At 42.6% G+C, this 20,834-nt stretch overlaps 1 protein-coding gene across 2 annotated transcripts in view; it reads left to right on the top strand.

Moving 5' to 3' along the window:
• Nucleotides 1–20,834, top strand: part of ADAMTS18 (ADAM metallopeptidase with thrombospondin type 1 motif 18) — a 125,464-nt gene that overhangs the window by 94,815 nt on the left and 9,815 nt on the right. For both annotated transcript variants that reach the window (XM_054710688.1, XM_028142836.2), the window contains 4 exons: nucleotides 32–155; nucleotides 854–1,098; nucleotides 16,137–16,278; nucleotides 18,711–18,837. In XM_054710688.1, coding sequence (XP_054566663.1) covers nucleotides 32–155; nucleotides 854–1,098; nucleotides 16,137–16,278; nucleotides 18,711–18,837 — 638 coding nt within the window. The remainder of the gene's footprint in view (nucleotides 1–31; nucleotides 156–853; nucleotides 1,099–16,136; nucleotides 16,279–18,710; nucleotides 18,838–20,834) is intronic.

Below are 20,834 nucleotides of genomic sequence, written 5' to 3' on the forward strand. Positions count from 1 at the left end.
ATTTTTCTCCCTCTTTGCCTTCTTGTCACAGCCAGTGGGATGCGATCATGAACTTGGCTCTAAAGCAGTTTCTGATGCCTGTGGTGTTTGCAAAGGTGATAATTCGACCTGCAAGTTTTATAAAGGCCTGTACCTCAACCAGCATAAAGCAAACGGTAAGAGACGCTGCTGCTCCGTTGCTGTCACTGGTGGGACGCACCTTCTGCTACTGAACAAGTTCAAGGGATGCTAGATGTGGTCGAGCCTTTACCTGGCTCGCCTGACGCAGGGCAGATGGTGACTTTGACTCTTCTGCAAGATCTAGGGAGGACAGGTGGGAATTTTAACGTGAAGCGTTTTAGCAACACACACACACATCTCAGATGTGTTAAAACAAATGCCCTTCTACTTGGCAGTCTGAATATGCTGATCAGGCTGTCCTATGCCTCGCATTCATTCGTTAAGTAGAGAACTTATTGTGAAACTTAGATAATACCCCCTCACAATGTTAGATGAATATTGGAAGCGATTATCTAAATGTCTCCAGTAAGATTAAACTCGGAACGCTGTTTTCTGCATATCACTGTGAGAGTACACGACTCTCACTTTCTCGTAGGGAGATGAAAAGTAAATCGCACCCTTGAGTTTCCATGGCCTTACATAGTACCTTCAGTCCTCACACAGCTGCTTGGGACAGCCACATACATTTCTCTCTCCCGGGCCCCTACCACTGGGAAAATGAAATTACCCATCACTCCCACTTCATAAGAGTAGAAATGAATGTCAGTGGATGATTCAAAAACCTCCCTCTACTGTCGGAGCCTCTCTAGCCTCCTCCCGGGGAAAACAGAAATGCTCTATTCTTCCCACTTAGAATATTACCCGGTGGTCGTCATCCCCGCGGGAGCCCGAAGCATCGAAGTCCAGGAGCTGCAGATGTCCTCCAGTTACCTCGCCGTCCGGAGCCTCCATCAGAAGTACTACCTGACGGGGAGCTGGAGCATCGACTGGCCCGGGGAGTTCCTCTTCTCCGGGACCGTGTTTGAGTACCAGCGCCCCTTCAACCGCCCAGAACGTCTGTACGCGCCAGGACCCACGAATGAGACGCTGGTCTTTGAAGTAAGCCGCTTCTGTTCATTCAGGTCCCAGTGTCTCCTGCTAAGTGGGTAGTGATGATCCCAGCTTGAGCGAGCTCAGAGAGCCCCAGTCCTTCTAGTCCACGTCTCCTGACGGGCTCGATTTCAGAGTGCAAAGGGGAAGAGGCAGCAACTCCATTCAGGGGGGAAAGGGCAGGGATCCAGGGGGGCCCCAAGAGAATGTGTGAGTTTCACATTTAGACGCCAGCCCCTCACTGTGGCACGCGGCTGACCCGAATGCTGAGGCGTACGTAGAGGAGGAGTGCTTTGTACATCGTTCCAGTGTGTCTGTGTCTGCCATTTGGGTAGTCCATTGCTGCAATTCCCCCCCATAGGTCAGCTGGCCCAGGGGGCAGAGTGATGGAGCAGAAAGGACAATGGCTTGAGCGCCAAGAAAGTTTTAATCACAGCAAGCCACCTTACTTTTGTAGGCTGTCATTTTCTTAGCCGTAAGAAAACGAATGAATGGCTAATGGTAATGAAAACAGCCAGCGATTCTGCAAATGGCTCTGCGGACTGTTACCACGTGTACCTTTTCTTTGGTCCTCATAACGTTCAGTGTATAAGCCGGGGCTGGTCATTTGCTTCCAGAGACAAGTGATGTGCTTCGGGTTGGGTAGAATCACACTGGCCCCCCCACGTACTGAGACCTTACATAACCAGGCACTCATGTTAGTCATTTCGAGCTTCAGTCTCTCACCCACAAAATTGGGATAGAAAACCTACCTCACCGATGTGCCAGAAAAATAAGCAATGGAGTGTGAAGGAAGCTTAAAAGATTTGCCTAACTCACACAGCGAGGGAAAAAGCCGAGTTGAACTGCAGCCCAAATCTTTCCCATCAAGGGGGATGATACTGCTCTTCTCAATTAAAGGAAACAGTAGCTTAATTCAATAATTATAATAATTATAATTATACTAATAATTATTGTTATTAAAGGCATTAGCCTTAAACATTTACTAAGGAAAATGAGTAGAAGACAGTTTTAAAAAATGACCTATTGTAACTCTGGATTCTAAGTCAGATATTGTACACGTAGTATGGTTGAAAGTACAGACTCTTTTTTTTTTTAATCCAAGGATATTTTTCCATTGATCTTTTAGAGAGAGTGGGAGAGAGAAGAAAAGACAAAGAGAAATATTGATGTGAGAGAAACACATCAGTTAGTTGCCTCCTGCATGTGCCCTGACCAGGGCCCTGCCAGGGGAGGAGTCGGCAACCAAGTACGTGCCCCCGACCCGAATCGAACCAGTGACCCTTTGGTCTGCAGGCCAACGCTCTACCCACTGAGCCAAATCGGCTAGGGTGAAAGTACAGACTCAACTAGCTATAAACTTCGGCAAGCTTCTTAATCTCTGTGTCACTAATACCCACATCTGAAATATGGGCAAACAATACTAGCTAACTATTAGGGCTAGTGTGAGGATAATTTAAGGTAAGGCCAATGATCACAGAGTCCTAGGCGCATAATATTTGTAACCATGATCATCATTTTGCCCTCTGAGCGTATCGCACATATATTTTTAAAATCTAAACCTCAGACCATGGTTAGCCAACTGCTGACCACAAGTCAAATCCAGGTCCCAGATCTGTATGGATCAATACTTTAATATACGGTGATTTCCTATTTTTAAAGATACAGATTTTTGACATCTCTTTAAAAAAAGAACTCCTGACCCCAGTAGGTACAGCATTTGAGTTTGCATCCTAGGCCCTTGATCTTGACCATGAGTTAACCTCCACTGTCTTATGAATTTGAGGTACCAGGTCCTATCACCTCTGTCTGCGTGATAGAAGGTCCCTCAGAGATCTCACAACAATAAGTCTGAGAGAAGCCATCAGCACAAGATAACTCTTCCAACCCCCTCAGGTCTTTCAGAGGATAAGATAGGAACCCCGAATCAAACTGGACTAAAGTTAGGGTGGCGGGAGCTCAACAGTGAATCCAGCCCCTGAAATTGCACTTTCGTTAAACCTAAGGCACCAGGGATTGAACTCTCTGATGAAGGATTTCTGGATTTTTTTTTTTCCCAAAAAAATCTTTTTGTTTTAGATGTGTATGTTTGTTCTCTTTCTTTTCGACTCAGCATCTAAGCCGCAAACTTCTTTTTCTTTTCTTTAGAAAGGTATGTTTTCTTTTAGGGGTGGGGTATACTGAGCTTGCAAGGTTTGTGTTTTAGAGTAACATGGCTTTATTAGTTTGCCAAGAGGCCTTTGATCCGTCTCTGAGCAAATGTACACACACCAAGGTCTGTGGCTGAAAAATAACGTGGGTCGGGAAGGGGGCGAGGTGCCTCCCACGGCTTCTGCCGTGCGCGGTCACAAGCATGCGCACGTCGTTCCTCGTGAGAAATGTGTGGTTTACTCCCTCGTGACAGGCAGCCATTCTCTGTTGTTGTTTCTCCAGTTGTGTTCATAAACACAGAGCCGCTCCAGTAGGTGTCGACAGTGCTGTCGGTAATTCTGGGCCTGTTGTTAAACATCCATCATCCGGAGGGAAACCACAACAAAGAGTCAGACAAGAATGATGGAAAGTGCACAGCAGAATAGCAGAGTTCCTTCTCGCTTTCATCTTCAGAGCCCGGAATATCCCCTGGCACTGTCTGTGTTGATCAAATTAACCAGATAATTGACACATTGTCACTGAATGTTGTACCAGCTTCGAGCTGGGAATTTTTATTTGTGCTTTGCTTGATCTAAGCATAGCTCCATATTTTATTCATCTATATTATTTAGCCCTGACTAAAATTAATTAAACCTTTGGGTTGCTCACTAGGTCCAATTTTTTTTTTCCAGATGTTTAGGAGCTATTTTTAAGAAATAGAAGGATGACCTCAGTTGGTGATGGAGTTCTCCAAAATTGGTCAGGTCCATCAGTCTGTCTGCTTACAAATACAGGCAGTGCCTTGGGAGGGAGGTGGGGGAGCAACTATAATATAAGGGGAAATATTATGTAGATCTAAATAAAATTATAAGAACATAAAATCTTCCCCAGTTTCATTTGGATATGTATAATATCTATTTTTTAAAATATATTTTTATTGATTGCAGAGAGGAAGGGAGAGGGAGAGAGAGATAAAAATATCAATGATGAGAGAGAATCATTGATCGGCTGCCTCCTGCATGCCCTCTACTGGGGATAGAGCACACAACCCAGGCATATGCCCTGACCGGGAATCGAACCCTGACCTCCTGGTTCAGAGGTCCACACTCAACCACTGAGCCAAGGTGGCTGGGCTATATATTTTTTTTAAATAATTTTTATGACTATATGAATAGAAGTAAGAACTATAGTAATATTTCTATTAATACAAAACCATAGTTTTGCTGCAATGGAATAAGGTCACATTTGCTTACAAAGCCACACTTTCTGTACTCATTCTACTTACAGAATCAATGAAAGCTTAAATTAATGTCCTAGGAATGTGACCTGTCTGAAAGTAACCTAGAGGGAAACTTACTTGATTGATTGGACATGAATTGCTTGTATTTTTAAAGGAGTTGTGGTTTAATTCAAAACTTGCAAATCTGTTATGAGATTAACAAAAATCAAATCCAGTGACCTAGTATTATGTCTATTTTATCTTTTAAAAATATTGGGGTTAATGACTTTAATATTTAAATTATACATTATTCCTCTCAGGAGAACATCAAATTTCAGGCCAGTTTTTGTCATGCAGTCAGGCCTCCCCTAAATCGATATAACACAGTGATTTTAAAAAAGTTAAAAATCATAGTAAGCAATAAATTACATTTTCCCAAAGCTAGACTGTATATCAATATCCAAGTGATCCATGGCTGTATTCTTTAAAGGGAGTTCAAGTTGATACGCCCCTCCATACAACTGTGAATTGAACCAGAATGAATACTTTGGGAGCCAAAAATATGTTCACTGCAGTATAAAAATGTTGAATGCATTTTACAGTCCTGTGGGATGCTAAAAATCAAAGTGTGGGAACCTACCAAAATTAAAAATGCTGTTCCCTCCACAGAAAGTATAAGTCTGTGAAAGAAAGCACTTTATCGCTCGGCCACTTAAAATAACCTGTGTGTTCACTAAGTTCTTCTTATAGTGTAAAAGTCGGCAGGAGGGTGGGTTTACCAAAACACATGAGCATGGCATGTTAAGGACACTGTCCCTATTTTTATCTCGTTTATATATATTAATCGGACCCTCCCAATAGCTTAGCTAGTTCCCATCTTCGACTGCCTTGGTGTGTATTGACTTAGGTAGCTACTTGCAAAGTAATTTTCCCCTGCTTACTTCCTCCCTATGTCTGAACAAAATGAGACATTTGTTGGGCGCCTTGAACTAGACATAGGGAATACACAGTGGTTAAGACCCAGATCATGTCTCGGGTCTTTAAGGGATGTAAAGAGTGAGTTCCAGTATGTGGATCCCATTCTTTGGGAAGCGCATGGGCTGGTGCAGGGAGCATTGTGTGAATAGTTGGCAACATGGGTTACATGCTGCTCTTCCCCGTGCCACGTTGAGGAGTCACTTCAGCTATCTGGATCCCAGTTTTCTCATTTGGGAAATAATTTCCCCGAACTCATGCTAAATTGTGCGTTCCACTGTACTCCATAGCACTGTTCTTATGCACTTTAACAGCCCCTGAAATCCCACATCAGCAGAAGGACTTACTCATCTTTGCAGCTTCCAGGGCTGACTTAGTACCTGGGACATCATAGATGCTCAAAAAAATATATTTATTGGATGAAGAGCTTCCAATGATAAAATTCATTTATACATTTAAAAAGTGGAATCTTCTTTCCAAATTGAAAAAAATCATACATAGAGACAATACATAGAGACAATAATTAAGTTAAATGACAGGAGAGTTTCTCGGACCAAAGTCAGGAGTGACAGGCCCAGAGACCAGCCTCTTACCCAATTTTTGCTTCTGTCCCAAACCACAGTTGTAATCTCTGAAATGCCCAGACTTCTAAAGGACACATTTAAAAACCACTGGATTTCATCATCTCTTAGGACTAGTCTTAGAACTGGGTTGAGTTGAAAGTAGAGTACAGTGAACAGCATTGAAAGTGTTGACATTTGATCTCCTGAACTGCATTTGAGGAATCAGCATGGTTGCTAAAATGCTTGCCTCTCCCAAAGTGAATAGTTTACACAGAAGTTTCTGACCAGTTGGTTCACAATAGACTCCCCCGTCTGAGAGAATAGCCACTTGCCTTCCCAAGGTGGTGGGTTTCCCAGACCCTTTTGCTCACTTCTGATCATTTTCTAGTGCAAGGAAGGCAGGGTGATGCAATCCTGGGAGTAACTGACTGCTGTCCGTTAGCCCCAAAGACAAGGTCTTCTGCTCCTGCTTCTGTTTATCTGTCAAAGCTGTGCAGAACGTCTTCATAGGGAAGCTCAAGTCTAAATGGAAAACAGACCCTTACTTTTATCACCCAGTCGTGCGCCCGCCCAGTTTTAAAATGCAGTCTCTCTTCCACACATGCATTCTCCTGGGAACCTTGGCTCTCCATGTGTCCGCATTGGCAAGAGCTGCATGTCAGCGGACACAATGCTGGAAATTCCTAAGGATAACCGAGGGTTTATATGGTTGTCTTAGGTCTTAAAAAATGTGATGCATTCGTTAAGTCCATCAATCAGCATCTCATTGAGAAATACACCCATGTATGTAAATGAGTTGGAGGGAAAGAGCTCATTTCCAGGGCCCTGGGTTCTATTTGTGCATTGTCCCTCGGGGAAAGGCTCCTCGGGCACGTGCAGACCCAGCACCGAAAGAAGTCAGTATCGAGCTGGCAGTCACACGCATCCTGGGGCACTGCAGACACAGTTATTATCAGCTAGATCATGTCCACATTTTCTGACTCAACCCCTTCCACACAACATGATGAGCCTGGAATAAAGTCTAAGGAACTGCTCATTGAACGAGTTCACTTGTCTGTCACCTGAAAGATTTAAAAGTCAGCTCCTATTTCTATAGTCTTTAGGAGAGCATATAGAGACCACCAATTGTTTAGTTTATTGGGTTTGGGAAGACCAAGAAAAACTAAGTATGTTACTTCCACACCCCACGTTTTGTGTGTGTGTGTGTGTGCGTGTGTGTGTGCGTGTGTGTGTGTGTGTGTGTTGTGTAAGGAATTAAATTTTGAAGTGGTAGAAATGTGAAAAACTGAAGATCAGAGTTGACATTTATACATGACTTGTTGAAAAATAATCATTTAATCAGCAGTCAACATAGATGTGCTGGGCTTTTGAGTGTTGCTGAAACTTGATTTTTTTTTTTCCATTTTGAGATAAGATATAGGTCATATAAGGCCACCGACTCTTTTTTTTGTTTGTTTGTTTGTTTAAGCACTGTGCAAAGGGCCTGTCTAATATATAATTTTAGGGGGCCTTGACAATAATAATTAAAAGCACAAACATTCTTTTTTTTTTTTTATGACGAGCTAAGGTGCCCACTTAGAGATGATACGTTCTTTAGAAGTGGCTGAGATGAGCTTTTCTGCTAGCTTTGCCCTCTCTCTCATCCCCACAATCCCACCTCTTTCCTCCCTGCCCCACTTCTTCTTCTCCCACCGTCTTTCTCTTTCCACTTCCTCTCTCTTCCTCATTCTCCATCTGTCTCTGTTTCTGTCTGTCTCTGCTTCTGTCTCACACTCGCACACACAAAAACAATGAATGAGTCACATTCTCTATCAAGCTGTCTCGCAGTTGGAGGGTATGAGGAAATTCATCATGAGTGTTTCATTATGAAGTAACTTCATCTCCGTCTGATTAACGCTGATTGGGAGCGACAAGATGACACAGGTTGCTATTCTAAGACTGAAACGTGATCCCCTGTGTTTGTACAGCATTCCTTCTTTTTTTTTAGTCTTAAAAATAAAAGCTCTCCTTAATGTTAAGGCTTTTTCCCCCCTCTCTGTTAAGTGGCAAAGGGGGTGTTTTAACTCTTTGAAACTCCCCAATTAATAGCGTACCGAGGGAGAGTCCTGCAGGGGAAACGGACAGCAGCCTTTGTAATGACAGTAAGTGAGAAATAGGTTAACCACAGGCCAGTTTCAAGGCAGAAAAAGACATCTAAAGAAAATTGCTATAATAAACAACTTCCTCCGCTCTCTGGCGAACGGAGATGATGGAGTGGCGGGGGACCAGGTGGCCGGGCACATAGATCAGGGCGCTGACAGTGTGTGAGCCGCGCCGAGGGAGCATTACCTTCTCATTTAGCCCCTTGCCTGCGACCCTGCTGTCTGAGTCCGCCCCGCCCCCAGGGAAAGGAGCTGAAATGAATGAAGATGAGCGTCCAGATAAACTCAGTGTAAGGAGATTAGCCAAGGAGCACGGACTGAGCGCAGACACAAAACACGAAAGAGGCAGAGACGTCATGGAGGGTTAATGCAGAACAGATGATCTAAAACTCAGACTCCAGGGGACAATTCAGAGGTGCTTTGGCGATGCCACGTCATTTGTCTGGAGAGTGCCATGTGCTGTTAGAAGCGCAGGCTTCAGTTCGTTCACGGCAAATACTTCTGTGACGGGTGGGAGGACACTCTTTCTCTTCACTAAACCCAAAGGAATCTTGATGAGTTGAATTAGGACTGTAGTCGGGGTTCAATGTGTCAACCGCACCTTTGAAGCTGCCTAACAGATGCGTTTGCAAGTCCCCATCAGCGTCTCTGCGTTGCTGTCTCTTGTCAAATCCAGCTCACTCACACTTAATAGCAACGATGATACCGGTCGTGCTCCTCCGGCTTTGAAGCACACAAGGAGGCAAAGACAGCTGGCTGGCTTTTCCCATCACTGGGGCTTCCAAAAACCACAGGAACATACACAAACATGAATCCACACCACGGAAACGTCCCTTCCGGAGCATGAGTCCACATGGGACGGGTGGTGCCGTCCGTGACTTATCAGGAGGGGCCAATCTATAACATGTATTGTGTTTCAGTGGCTAAAACGGCAGTTAAGTAACATATCTAAATAAACACAGGGGAACATGAATTTAGGAGATTAAAAATCATGGATGCTTAAATCAGACATTAGCATGTTCACGAAATAAAATGTCCCTGGTTGGAACCCAGCAGCACTATGTAAGTAGTACAGCCTGCTCTTGAATCCCACTGATAAGATCTTTCCAACAGGTGGGTACAGTTTTTAGAATTTTGTTAGAATCCTGGACACTGGGTTTCATAGCTGGGGAGGCAGTGTCGCGAGAGTTAAGATGCTGAATTTTGGAGTCAGGGATATTAGAGATCGGGGGCCTGTGCTTCTCTTTACTAGCTTGTGATCCTGTGGATTGGCTTATTGGTTTATTCCTCGACCGAAGTGGAGTCTTAATAGCACTGTCCTTTCCGCATAATCTTAACAACTTTAAATGAGATAACGCATGTGCAGTGCTTTGTCTGGCGCACAATAAGTGCTGCTATTGGTGTTTTGTAAACAACCTATTCTAATAAAAGGGTAATATGCTAATTAGACCGGACATCTTCCGTCTGTCCTTCTGGACAAAGCCATGGTGGCAGGGCCCAGGCAGAGGCAGTTAGGGGCGATCAGGACAGCAGGGGAGGGCAGTTAGGGGGTGATCAGGCCAGTAAGCAGAGGCAGTTAGGGGTGATCAGGCTGGCAGGGGAGCAGTTAGAGGCAATCAGGCAGGCAGGCAGAGGGTTTAGGGGTGATCAGGCAGGCAGGCAGGCGAGCGGTTAGGAGCCAGCAGTTCCAGATTGCGAGAGGGATCCCTGGCAGTCAGACATCCCCCGAGGGGTCCCAGATTGAAGAGGGTGCAGGCCGGGCTGAGGGACCCCTGCTCCTGTGCACGAATTTCATGCACTGGGCCTCTAGTCAAATATATTACTGAAGACAAGAAGCAAGCTTTCTAGCATGCATTCAATAAAAATCCAGTCTTTCCAGCCCAGGCATAACTGGTGATTTCCATGGGAGGATGAGAACAACCCCTCTCTCTCTCCCTTTTTTTTTAAGGCCTAAATAATGAAACAAATACAAAGCTGGTTGAAGTCATTTGTAGTTTTAACACTAAAAATTAAACATGGGAGCAAAAGAAAGAAGGCTGTTTACCAAGATTACTCAATGTATCCTTTGTTTCAGCTGTGTGCGCCCGAAGCAGGAGCGGCCCCCCCTCCTCCCGAGGGCAGTTGGTAGCATCCAGCCCCCGTCTGTGGTTTTCCAACCTAAGAAGCTGTAAATTTTATAACCCTGCACCCTGTGGTCAGAGCTGCTGAGTGTTGTGTCTGAAGTCAGGTGGTTCGTGTGTTCAAGGTAGACATTAAACAGCTCTGCCGAGGACCTGGAAGCGTTTAAGGAGGTTGCTTGCCAGCTGTAAATTAGAGACCCAATGCCAGTTGGCTGGAAAATTCTCTGGACTAAGACCAGTTAAGTAGACGGAATCGCCGGCGGTCTTTCCAAATCTGTGCATTGAGCCTCGCGGCGTTCCCGTCTGACATGCAGCGCGGGGTGGCCGGGAACAGCGCTACTGTGATGCCGGGACGGAGATGGGGAGGGCATGTGGCATTCCCGGGACCTGCAGGGCGTTCGTCTTCTCCGCTGGTGCTGAGAAGAGTTATGGACTGCTCCTGACAAGGTCACTGACAATGTTTTAAAATAGATGCGAGGGGTGGGAATTATTTTCAAATTATGCATTGCCCCAGCTGTGTTCCTCAGCATTCACAGAAGCAGTTAGAGTCCCAGCTGTGTGGTTATCACACGGCACCCCAAAGTCCTCCCACATCCCAGATTCTGGCAGGACCATCTGTGTCAAGATGACGGTCATGGTCATCCAGAGGTATGTAGGTAGGAACAAACCACCAAGACCATAGAGGGGGCTATCGTCTCCATCTAGGAAGAGCAGGTGCAGTCATCCTTAGACCACAGGGCCATTTGAAATGTGGAAACTTTTAGGTTGTGCCTTAAGACTGCTGCAGGTGAGAAAACCTCCACCTTGAGGTTGGATGGAGCAGGCTTCACGGATGTGGAATCTGCAAAGCCACGCGGGACCTCATGCTCAGACGGGCCCTATGTTTGGTTTCATGCTTGGCTGTCACCAACTTGAAATTCTTAATAATTTTTTAAAGTCCAGGCTTTTTGAGAATCTCTATTCTATTAGCCAGATGGGCAGTCTGTTTCCAAAGGAAATGGGAAAACTAGGAAAAAGGCAGAGATAAGACTACAGCTGTGTAGTCTGTCCCTCATCACCTTTCTCCTCAATACAAGATAAAGAAAAGGGCAGAGATGTACCTTCATTCTCAAGAAGCAAATAGTATTGTTAAATTGCCAAAGGCTCGTCTTTTATATATATATTTGGTCTTGGCATCTATTTGTTTAATTACTATCTTGAAGAGGTTTCTAGGAGGGGTTGCTACAATAAATTCTTAAGTCAGCATTCTGCTAGTTCATACAAATATTGTCTCTGAGCGTACGTGATCACACATACAGCTGTCTGTGAATGTATAGCTGTGTAGACATTACAGTCGGGCCTTGAGTCATTTGATTTTTTAAAGTTGAGAGTCTTTTATTCACTTATGCATTCATTGAATGCTTTAATATGCTCAACAAACAAACTATAAACAATAGATCCTTTATGCTACTGGCTATAAAACTATAGCAGTTATACAACGATATCCAGCTCTATGTATTTTATGAGGTAGTAATTTTAAGTTGTATAATCTGTGAACAATTACAGTAAATTGTGTAAGTTATTTCTCTCTTGCTTTGACTGGGTAAGTAAACGCCTAATTACCTTGACAAGAGGCCCGGTGCACAAAATTCGTACACTCAGGGGGCATGTCCCTCAGCCTGGCCTGAGCCCTCGGGGGATGTCCGACTGCTGGCAATAGGACATCCTTAGCACTGTCGCAGAGGCGAGAGAGGCTCCCCCTACCACCACTAGAGCCCAGCTTCTAGCTGAGTCACGCTCCCCCTGTGGGAGTGCACTGACCACCAGGGGGCAGCTCCTGTGTTGAGCATCTGCCCCCTGGTGGTCAATGCGCATCATAGCAACCAGTCGTTCTGCTGTTCAGTCGATTTGCATATTAGCCTTTTGTTGTATAGGATAATATGGAATGGATTAGTTGTCTTCTTGCTATTCAGTATTCTGTTTGCTACTATTCTTAATTGTTGCTCAATAATTTTATTTTTGTTTGAGCTATGAGGGAAGGCACATGGGAAACTCAATTTAAGAGTTTGTCCTATTGAGGTAAATAGAAATCCTTAAAGAAAACTTAAGTTCTCTTTTGTTGTTTTGTGGCTTTTTTGCTGAAATCATCCACAGAATGCTTTACTAATGACAGCTAGTAAGTTTCTCAGTCATGTGATCCCTTCCCCCAATTTCACAGCCGCGTTGGATTTTTCTTTGCAATTGTGTAGTACCTTGTTTTTAACCTCTCAAGTTACAGTATTATTTTTGTGTGGACTGCCTCATTTCCTCCACTGGAGGCTAGGTTTCTCCTCATCTAGAGAGGGCCATGACCATGAGAATCAGAAGAGGCAATGTAGCTCAGATTTGGGCAGCCACAGTGGCCCAGACAAAGGGAAACATGGTCAGAGTTGAGATTTGTTGAAAGTAAAGATAACACCATTTCTGGATTAATTAGCTGTGGAGTGTGAGAAAGAGAGAGGAGATCAAGGTGCCACCAACTTTTCACTTTGGCCTCAACAATTGGAAGGATCAGGTTGCCATTCTATGAGATTGGGAAGAACAGAGAGGAAAATCAAGAGCTCAGTGTTAGACGTTGATGCACCTTTTAAACATTTAGGTATAGATAAATGAGAGAAGCGGTCAAGGGGTTGAAGGTCACTTTGATATTGAATAGTTAGGAGGTAAGGAGAATTCAACAAAGGAGACTGGTAATGAAGATCAGTGAGTCAGGAGAAGAATTGAGAAAATAAAAGGGTTCCTGGTGGCAAAGGAAGGAGGAAGTGATCAACTATGTCCAGTACTGGTGATTGGTTGAGTAAGATGAGGCCTATCACCTACTGAACATAACAAGGTGTTCTTGAAAGAGCAGTTGGAGGGATGTGGTGGGAGGGACACCTGATAGAGAAGAATCAGGGACTAGTAAGGAAAGATATGGAGATAGCAAAGGCAACTCTTGGAGGAATTTTTGCTATAAAGGGGGGAAATGGGACAAGAACTGAGGGATGCATGCAGATAATTTTTTTCTTAATATGAGAGATATGTTAGCATATTTGGATGCATGATGGGAATGATCCAATTGATTGGGAAATTTAAGGCTCAAGAAAGAGTGGGCAACTGTAGTAGTGATGTCCTTAAGCAGGTGAGGGACAACCTGGACTAACACCAGAGTCAAAACAAGGCATCCTGGGTAACAGGAGAGCATGGGGGTACAGATACAGAAATAGGTTTGACAGATTGTCTAAATTCTGTTGTTTGTAGGAAGGTAATTTTGATTTTTTTTTTTTTTTTTTTTTTTTTATCATTGGCTTTCCTGGAGATCTGGGGAAACCTGACATCTTGGTTGGTTTTGCTTGTTCAATAGTGATGACACTTTGATCTTCACAGTCTAATTTTTTTTTTTCTTAAATGCATCCTGATGTTCACAGCAACATTTAAAAATGTTTTATAGTAAAACCACATGCCATGCATGGCTTAAGTTCTACAATCTGTCTATAAGATGAAAGTAGATTATATTTTGATTCCCTTTGAAAAGTTGTTAAACCACTGTTAAATCACCAGAATATAAGTCCTTGAAATCCCAAAAGCAAGAACTAATGTTTAATTTTTTTTTGCATTCCCATTAGGGATCACTTTCCCCTGTGGCAGTAGGAGTCAGAATCTAGTTTGAATGGGGGGGATGGGTGGCCTTAAGAAGAGGAGAAAAGTAAGTGGATTTCTTTATCACACTTACACTTGAATATGCCTTCCATACATGATGTGTGATGCAACGCCACTGCTGTAATACCATCCCGCCTCGTGAGCCTTTGCTCCCTATAACTCTTATGCAGTCCCTGTGTTTTCCTGCATGTATGTGTGGTGTGCTGCATTATTTTCTCTGATACACAATCTCTCCATTCCTACTGCATACGGAAAATAAAACCCAAAGTGTTGCATTGGAGATACTATGTTCATTGAAGGAGAAATTTGAGTTGAGAAATCAGTGACCATCAAGAGGATCTTCTGAATGTAAAACTTCTCTCACAATTCTAGGTTGATTGTGAAAAAACAACACATAAGTGTCTGTTTACTTAATAGCACATGAAAACATTTACAGAAACACTGCAACAATCTCAAATAAGGAAAGCACACTGTGTTCAAAATGTATGAAATGTTATAACACAACTAGAGGCCCGATGCATGAAGATTCATGCAAGAATGGGCCTTCCTTCCCCTGGCTGCCGGCACCACCTTCGCTCTGGCCTGGAGCCGCCTTCCCACCTTCCCATGCTGCCCAGAGGCCAGGAGCAGCTGGGGCAGTGCGGAACACCTGCATCGTTGCGACGACCCAGGCATTCCGCACCACCCCCGGCCACTCGGCACCTGTGTATGCAAATTAACCCACCATCTTTGTTGGGTTAATTTGCATACTCCTGATTGGCTGGTGGGTGTCGCAAAGGTATGGTCAATTTGCATCTTACTCTTTATTAGTGTAGATTGAATACATGATTCCAAGAACCTTTGTATGATTTAGCTGCAAAAATAAGAAAAGCAAAGACGAAAAAGGTCCTCAGAACTAAAAATCCCTTAGGACCTCAATTTTAAGAAGGTTTTCATTGGTGACTAATAGAATTTTGCATTTGTCTATTTCAATGGTCCTTCCTGTTTGCTATTTTTGGTTTTGGTTTTGGATGGGGGTGAAAGGAACAAAGACCCATCTATTAACATTTCTTTCTTTCTGAGAGGCACCAAGATTCGTTTTGTTGCGCAATAAATGATGCCGGCACCATGGAATCTTTTGTGTAAGCCATTATATTCCTGGATCCACTTACGCTAATAGCAAAGTGGAAACCATTTTGTAGCATCCTAAGGAGTGGTCTGGTTTAATGGAGGTCCTTGAACAGCCGCCACCCACCCAATTTTAATTGAGGTGGGATCCCACCAGACAGAGATAGAGCCAGAGGTTTCTATATTTAACGGGAAATCTGCTTTGCTTCTTGGGCATGAATGCCCAGTTCTGGTGGTAAAGAATTTTCCACAAGACTCATGGGGCAGAGACAAGCAGCTATTTATATTCATGCTTCAAGCTTGAAAGAAGAGAGGAGAGGAATAGTGAAGAAAAGAGAGATCAGGAAGGAAGGCAAATATTTGCCCACGCCCAAAACAAGGTGACATTTTGCAATATTGAGATACATTTTATTGGAGGTCCCAAGTTGTTCTGTTTTAAGCTCATTCACTAGTCACCTATGTGACTTGCACGGGGTCTTAATATTTTTGTTCAGTGACAAAAATAGCTACATTATAAAGTGGTTAGAGGAATGTTTTGAGATAATGCATAGAAAAAAATTCAGCAGGGTGTCTAGAATGTGCCAGTAAATTATTGCTCTTATTTTAGCATCTTATAGGATCAGATTTAGCCTAAGTCTCTGCCCTTTTAAGGTTAAGTACTTGTTTTACTTATTTATATTTATATTTATTATAAAATAAATCCCTACTTCTGATTTTTTTTTTTTGTCTTATCTGCTGCTCATCCTGGTACACAGTTAACAGACACATTCTCATCGGTTAAGACCTCAGAACTTTCTTTCCTTCAATATAATGCAAAACATTTTTTGTCTTATTAATGCAATTATTTTTATTAAATGTATACCTAGAATTGAGGGTTGTGGGCTTATGGCAAATGTCAAGTCAAGTTTCTCTATGTAACATTTATCTTAATCACAGTTTTGATGAAATGGCATACACATTTTTAAGTGTCATGGGAAAACTTTAAATCAACATATACCATACTTGGGAACAATGATGTGAACCAACTTTAAGGTCAAAATGTCATACAAATATCTTTACCATGTTCCGCGAGCTCTCTGGAATTCCAGGGCCTGACCTGCCTCTTGATCTCTGATTTGTGTCTTACGCTGACCAGGTTCTGATGCAAGGCAAAAACCCGGGCATAGCCTGGAAGTACGCGCTTCCCAAGGCCACCAATGGAACTCAGCCCATCGGCAAGAGGCCCACCCACGCCTGGAGCACGCTGCAGACCCCGTGCTCCGCCTCCTGCGGTGGAGGTAGGGTGACTTCTTACTCCACCTTCCAAGTCTCTTCTTAAAACAGGTCCTTCCACGCCAGGCCTCTTCACATTGTGTGGTTAGAATAAGCAACAGAATAAGTGTCTTTTATGGGAACCATCGCTGTAAGAAGCGAGTATCATTGCACTATCTGAGGATTTTCTTATGTAGAGAGGAAACAATTCTCACAAAACTCAAGTCAGCCACAACCCAGACTCAGAAGTTATACACCAGAAAGGTATAGGGGGGAAGAGAAAAAAAAATCTATTTATAAGAATATCTACACATATACCTGTATATTTTTTTTTAATTTTTCAGCTTACAGTTTAGTTTCTCCCTGCCCCGACTTTTCTGCTGTAGAAGGTGGGTCATGACAAGTGAGAACACACAGGCCCTGCAGTGTGGACACTGTGCCACCCCGGGGGGCCAGCAGTCTCTCAGGGAGAGGGGTTAGCTCTGAGAAACACCTTGGTAAGGGAGGAAGTGCAGTAGTGATCCCCTCAGCAAGTAGGAGGCTGGCATTTTATCGAGATCCAAAAACCTCATATATTTCTGTCTGTTAGTTCATCTTAGTCACACTTGGGAAGAGGAATGGAAAGTCCATAAAATAGGTCCGTGAAACCGAGGCACGAAGGTGGGTCACTCATTTCCTCCTGTTCAGAGCACCTGCTGACAGTGGGTCACTTAACTCTTCCATCTCCCTTAGCAGAGGGGAGGTATCTTGCAACCACAGACTGAGCAGAAACAAACAAAAAAAAAAAATGAAGAAATTCTCATGTCTGTAAGGCCTGTTCTTCAGGTGCTCATGCTAATTAACAAAATGTGAGGAAATACTCCTTTTCAAAAAATATCAAATCACCCAAAGATAGTTTTTATTAATAAGCATTTTAAAGGCAATATGCCATAAAGAAAAAAATAATTTCACATAATTCCTTAATCAATAGCCAATGTTAAATATTTTGGCCTTTATCGTTCAATTTTTATTATGCAAACATAAAAACATGTGTGTTTGACCTCCTCAGACATATGACATATGTATCATTTTGTTTGTTACTTTTAAAGAACAGAAACCATGCTAATAGACCAGCTATTTTCAACCTTTTTCATCTCATGGCACACATAAACTAATTACTAAAATACCGTGGCAAAAAAAAAAAAAAAAAACAATAGGTACAATTTTGATTCATTCACACTGGATGGCTATTGTTGTGTTGGCTGTTGTCATTTTTTTTATTTGACAATTTAAGGAAAAGGATGTCAGTGCCCTGACTAAATAGCCAGGTATTGCATGTTTTTAAAATTCTTGCGGAACACTGGTTGAAAATCGCTGCTGTAGACATAGCTTTACCCCTTTTTACCTAGTTTTGGAGCATGGGTGGTTTTTCACACATCAAATGTTCTTTGAGATTATTTGCTGTAACTTCCTGGTATTGCAGAGAGAGCACAGTTGCTTGGGAAGGACAGAGATTCGATCCATTTTCCATTTCCAGGGAATGTATGCAGCCAAGGGGAGGATGCTGGAGAAGTTCATTGTGGGGTTCCCTCTTGCCTTGACCTAGCAACCCCTTCAGGTGACTCGCAGGCATGTTGTGTCCAAGGCATATGAGAGGAAGAGTTCAAATGAATAAGACCTCCGGAAGTAAACTCTTAACTTTAGGGAATCCCAGTGTGGCTAAGTGCCACCTCAGGCAAATCTACTTCACCCTAAGGGTAACAGCAGGGTGACTTTTCATGGCTCCTCAGATTCATGTTAAGGGAAAGCATTATATAAATAGAAACAAACCATTCAAAGAGGAGGCAGAATTCCTATTTGGGGAGCTGACAGATACAGCTCTTCACAGAACGTACGCCTCTGATGGGAAGCCCTGAAATGAACGCGGCAAGCAAGGCGTAGGATGGCACTGAAACAAAACAAAAAAAAATCAGAGTCCTAGCTGGCAGGTACACACACATACATATTCAGTGGGCTGCACTTTGGTTTATATATGTATCACACGCTTATGGAAGTAGAAGGTGCTTCATGGAAAAGCAGAATCTTAGAGTTTCCATGCATAGCTCACCAATGGCTTTTCATTGAGGAGCATTTCCATTTGATATGTGCAGTGAGAGTTACAGTTGGTAGGTGTTTCCCTTACAACCGCCCTATTTTCAAAGGGCTATGTGTATCACTACGTGGTTCTAGAACCCACAGCCGTCTTGAAAGTGAAGAAGCTACACGTTAAAATGATTAAGATGTGAAGACTATTATTTTGGGGGGAAATGGGATTCAAATTAGTTGCAGATTTCATCCAAAGGAGGCGGTCTCACCCCGTATATGGATTCTGTATCCTAAATGCAGTATCAGAACCCTGGTAAATCAGAAGCTAAGTTTGGAAACAAAACTGAATTGGTTATCTGTAATTTTTACTATGTATCTTTTGATGTCTTGATAGGTTACATAAGTGTAAAGGCCATTTGCTTACGAGATCAAAATACTCAAGTCAATTCCTCATTCTGCAATGCAAGGACCAAGCCAGCAACTGAACCCAAAGTATGCAATGCGTTCTCCTGCCCTGCCTAGTAAGTCATCTGGAAATGTCTTTCTGGTGATATTAGTTCTTTATATGCCTTTGTTGTTGGTGTGAGATCATTAAAGCCCACCTGTCAATGCTTCTGATCAAAAGTAATGGTACGATAGATAGATAGATAGATAGATAGCACCCAAAAAGTAATAGAAGAAAGAAGGTAGTTGAAGTTAAAATATAAAACTTGAAAAACACAAATTGGCTTTAGACATTCATTTAACTCTGTCTATGCAAACCTAACCTTGGGCTATAAAGGTGGTGTTTTTGTTTTTTGTTTTTTTAACCTATACCTACAGACTCCTCTTCTCTGCACTAAATCAAACAGATATTTAAGTAACCCAGATTCCTACATTAGTTAAGGTTACATGTGGTTGTGTGCTTAACTTTTATATAGTTGTCTAAGAATTTAGAAAGCAGACCATGAAACCCCAAATGCAAATTACACAGTAGCAAGATGCAAAATAAAAAGAAAGGGGTAAGAGGCCAAGTGGTAATCCACTTCTGATGATGGTAACCTATGGGGAGCTCAGAGGGTGTGTTTTTGGATGGATTTTAGCCACACTATTGTTTGAACAATAATTTTAAGTAATCTTCCCAGCCAAATGGAGTCTTTTCTTGTGTGATTTATCTTCTGCCAAATGTATTTATATAGAATTGACAGAGTTTCTTCCAAAGCAAGGTTGTTTTCACTAATGTTTCAGATCATCTTAATATGTAGTGTTTGCTTTGTGGTAATGCTGTGAGTTTATATAATCTTTTTATACACACACATGTATTTTTTAGTGTATCTGTCATCATTTGGGGCTGTAGCTATCTACCAACCCCATATGCCCAATAGTCAGTTTTTCTCTTAGAATTTGGAACCAGCTGTATCCTAAACACAGAAAAAGAGAAACTTGGGAGCTTTTATGGATTTTCCACTTTTGCTAAGAAATATCTGGTTCTAAGAAATATGTGATTATCAGACAGTGTTATTGACCCTCATGGAGTAACTTCTCCTTTAGGTGGTAGGTGTGTGTGTATGCATGAGTAGGAATTGTATGCTTGAATGGCAAGCTGATGTTTCTTATTTTAAGCCTCCTTCCCATCACTGGTTATCTCAGCCAGCCAAAGAAAGGGACTCCATTTACATACACATCCATGAAAAGAGAGAGCCTCGGTCCTGTCCGACTCCTAAGACTCCCCTGATGACTCCATGTGGAAATGATACTCTGCAGTAGCAGGTTTACTGGCTATTTAAAACTAGAAAAGCGCCTCACAGTGACTGCCAGAGTGGAGTGGAGAAAGGGGCAGGATCTTTTGTTGCCTTCTTCTTCACCCTATTACTTATTTCTCATTATTTTCTGTTGTAATAACGGGGACTCTCAGGGACTATTCTTCGCTAGGGATCTACTAGAAATAAAGTTTAGACTCAGACGATTAGAGCTAGAAGGAGAAAGGAATTAACCTGAGCTAACTCCCTTATTTCCACATGGAGCAATCATGTCATGTGTGTACTTTTTGTATGCCAGCTCTGAGCTGAGTACTGGGATGTGGAAATGAGTAAGTTGAAGCTCTTGCCGTCAGTGAACCCTCAGCTGAATGGAAGAGATGGAAATGTAAAGATACATCTATAAAAAACAGTTTACATAAAAAAGCAGTAAGGGAGAAATGGCTGTTGGAGGAGTCTGGACTCTGAGGTAGGGGTTGATAGGGAAGGAGGCTAGGTGAGAAGTAAGCCTGGGGCCCCAATGTGGGGAATCACGCATGTCACACAAAGAGTCTATTTGTGTTATACTTGGTCTAATACTTTTACAAAATCATCTTTGCCACATAAAGGAAAGAGATTTTAATCTGGTAGGCAATAAAATGCCATCTTGATAGACAACTGTTGAAGCTACTAATAGCAAAATGTATGTTTTCTTTACATCTTATAAGATACAAATAATTGTACCAACATAAGAAATGATTTGATACAGTCTTTCTTTAAATAAGATAGTATGGACTACCTAA

Source organism: Eptesicus fuscus, chromosome 21, assembly GCF_027574615.1.
Source record: "Eptesicus fuscus isolate TK198812 chromosome 21, DD_ASM_mEF_20220401, whole genome shotgun sequence".
NCBI lineage: Eukaryota > Metazoa > Chordata > Mammalia > Chiroptera > Vespertilionidae > Eptesicus > Eptesicus fuscus.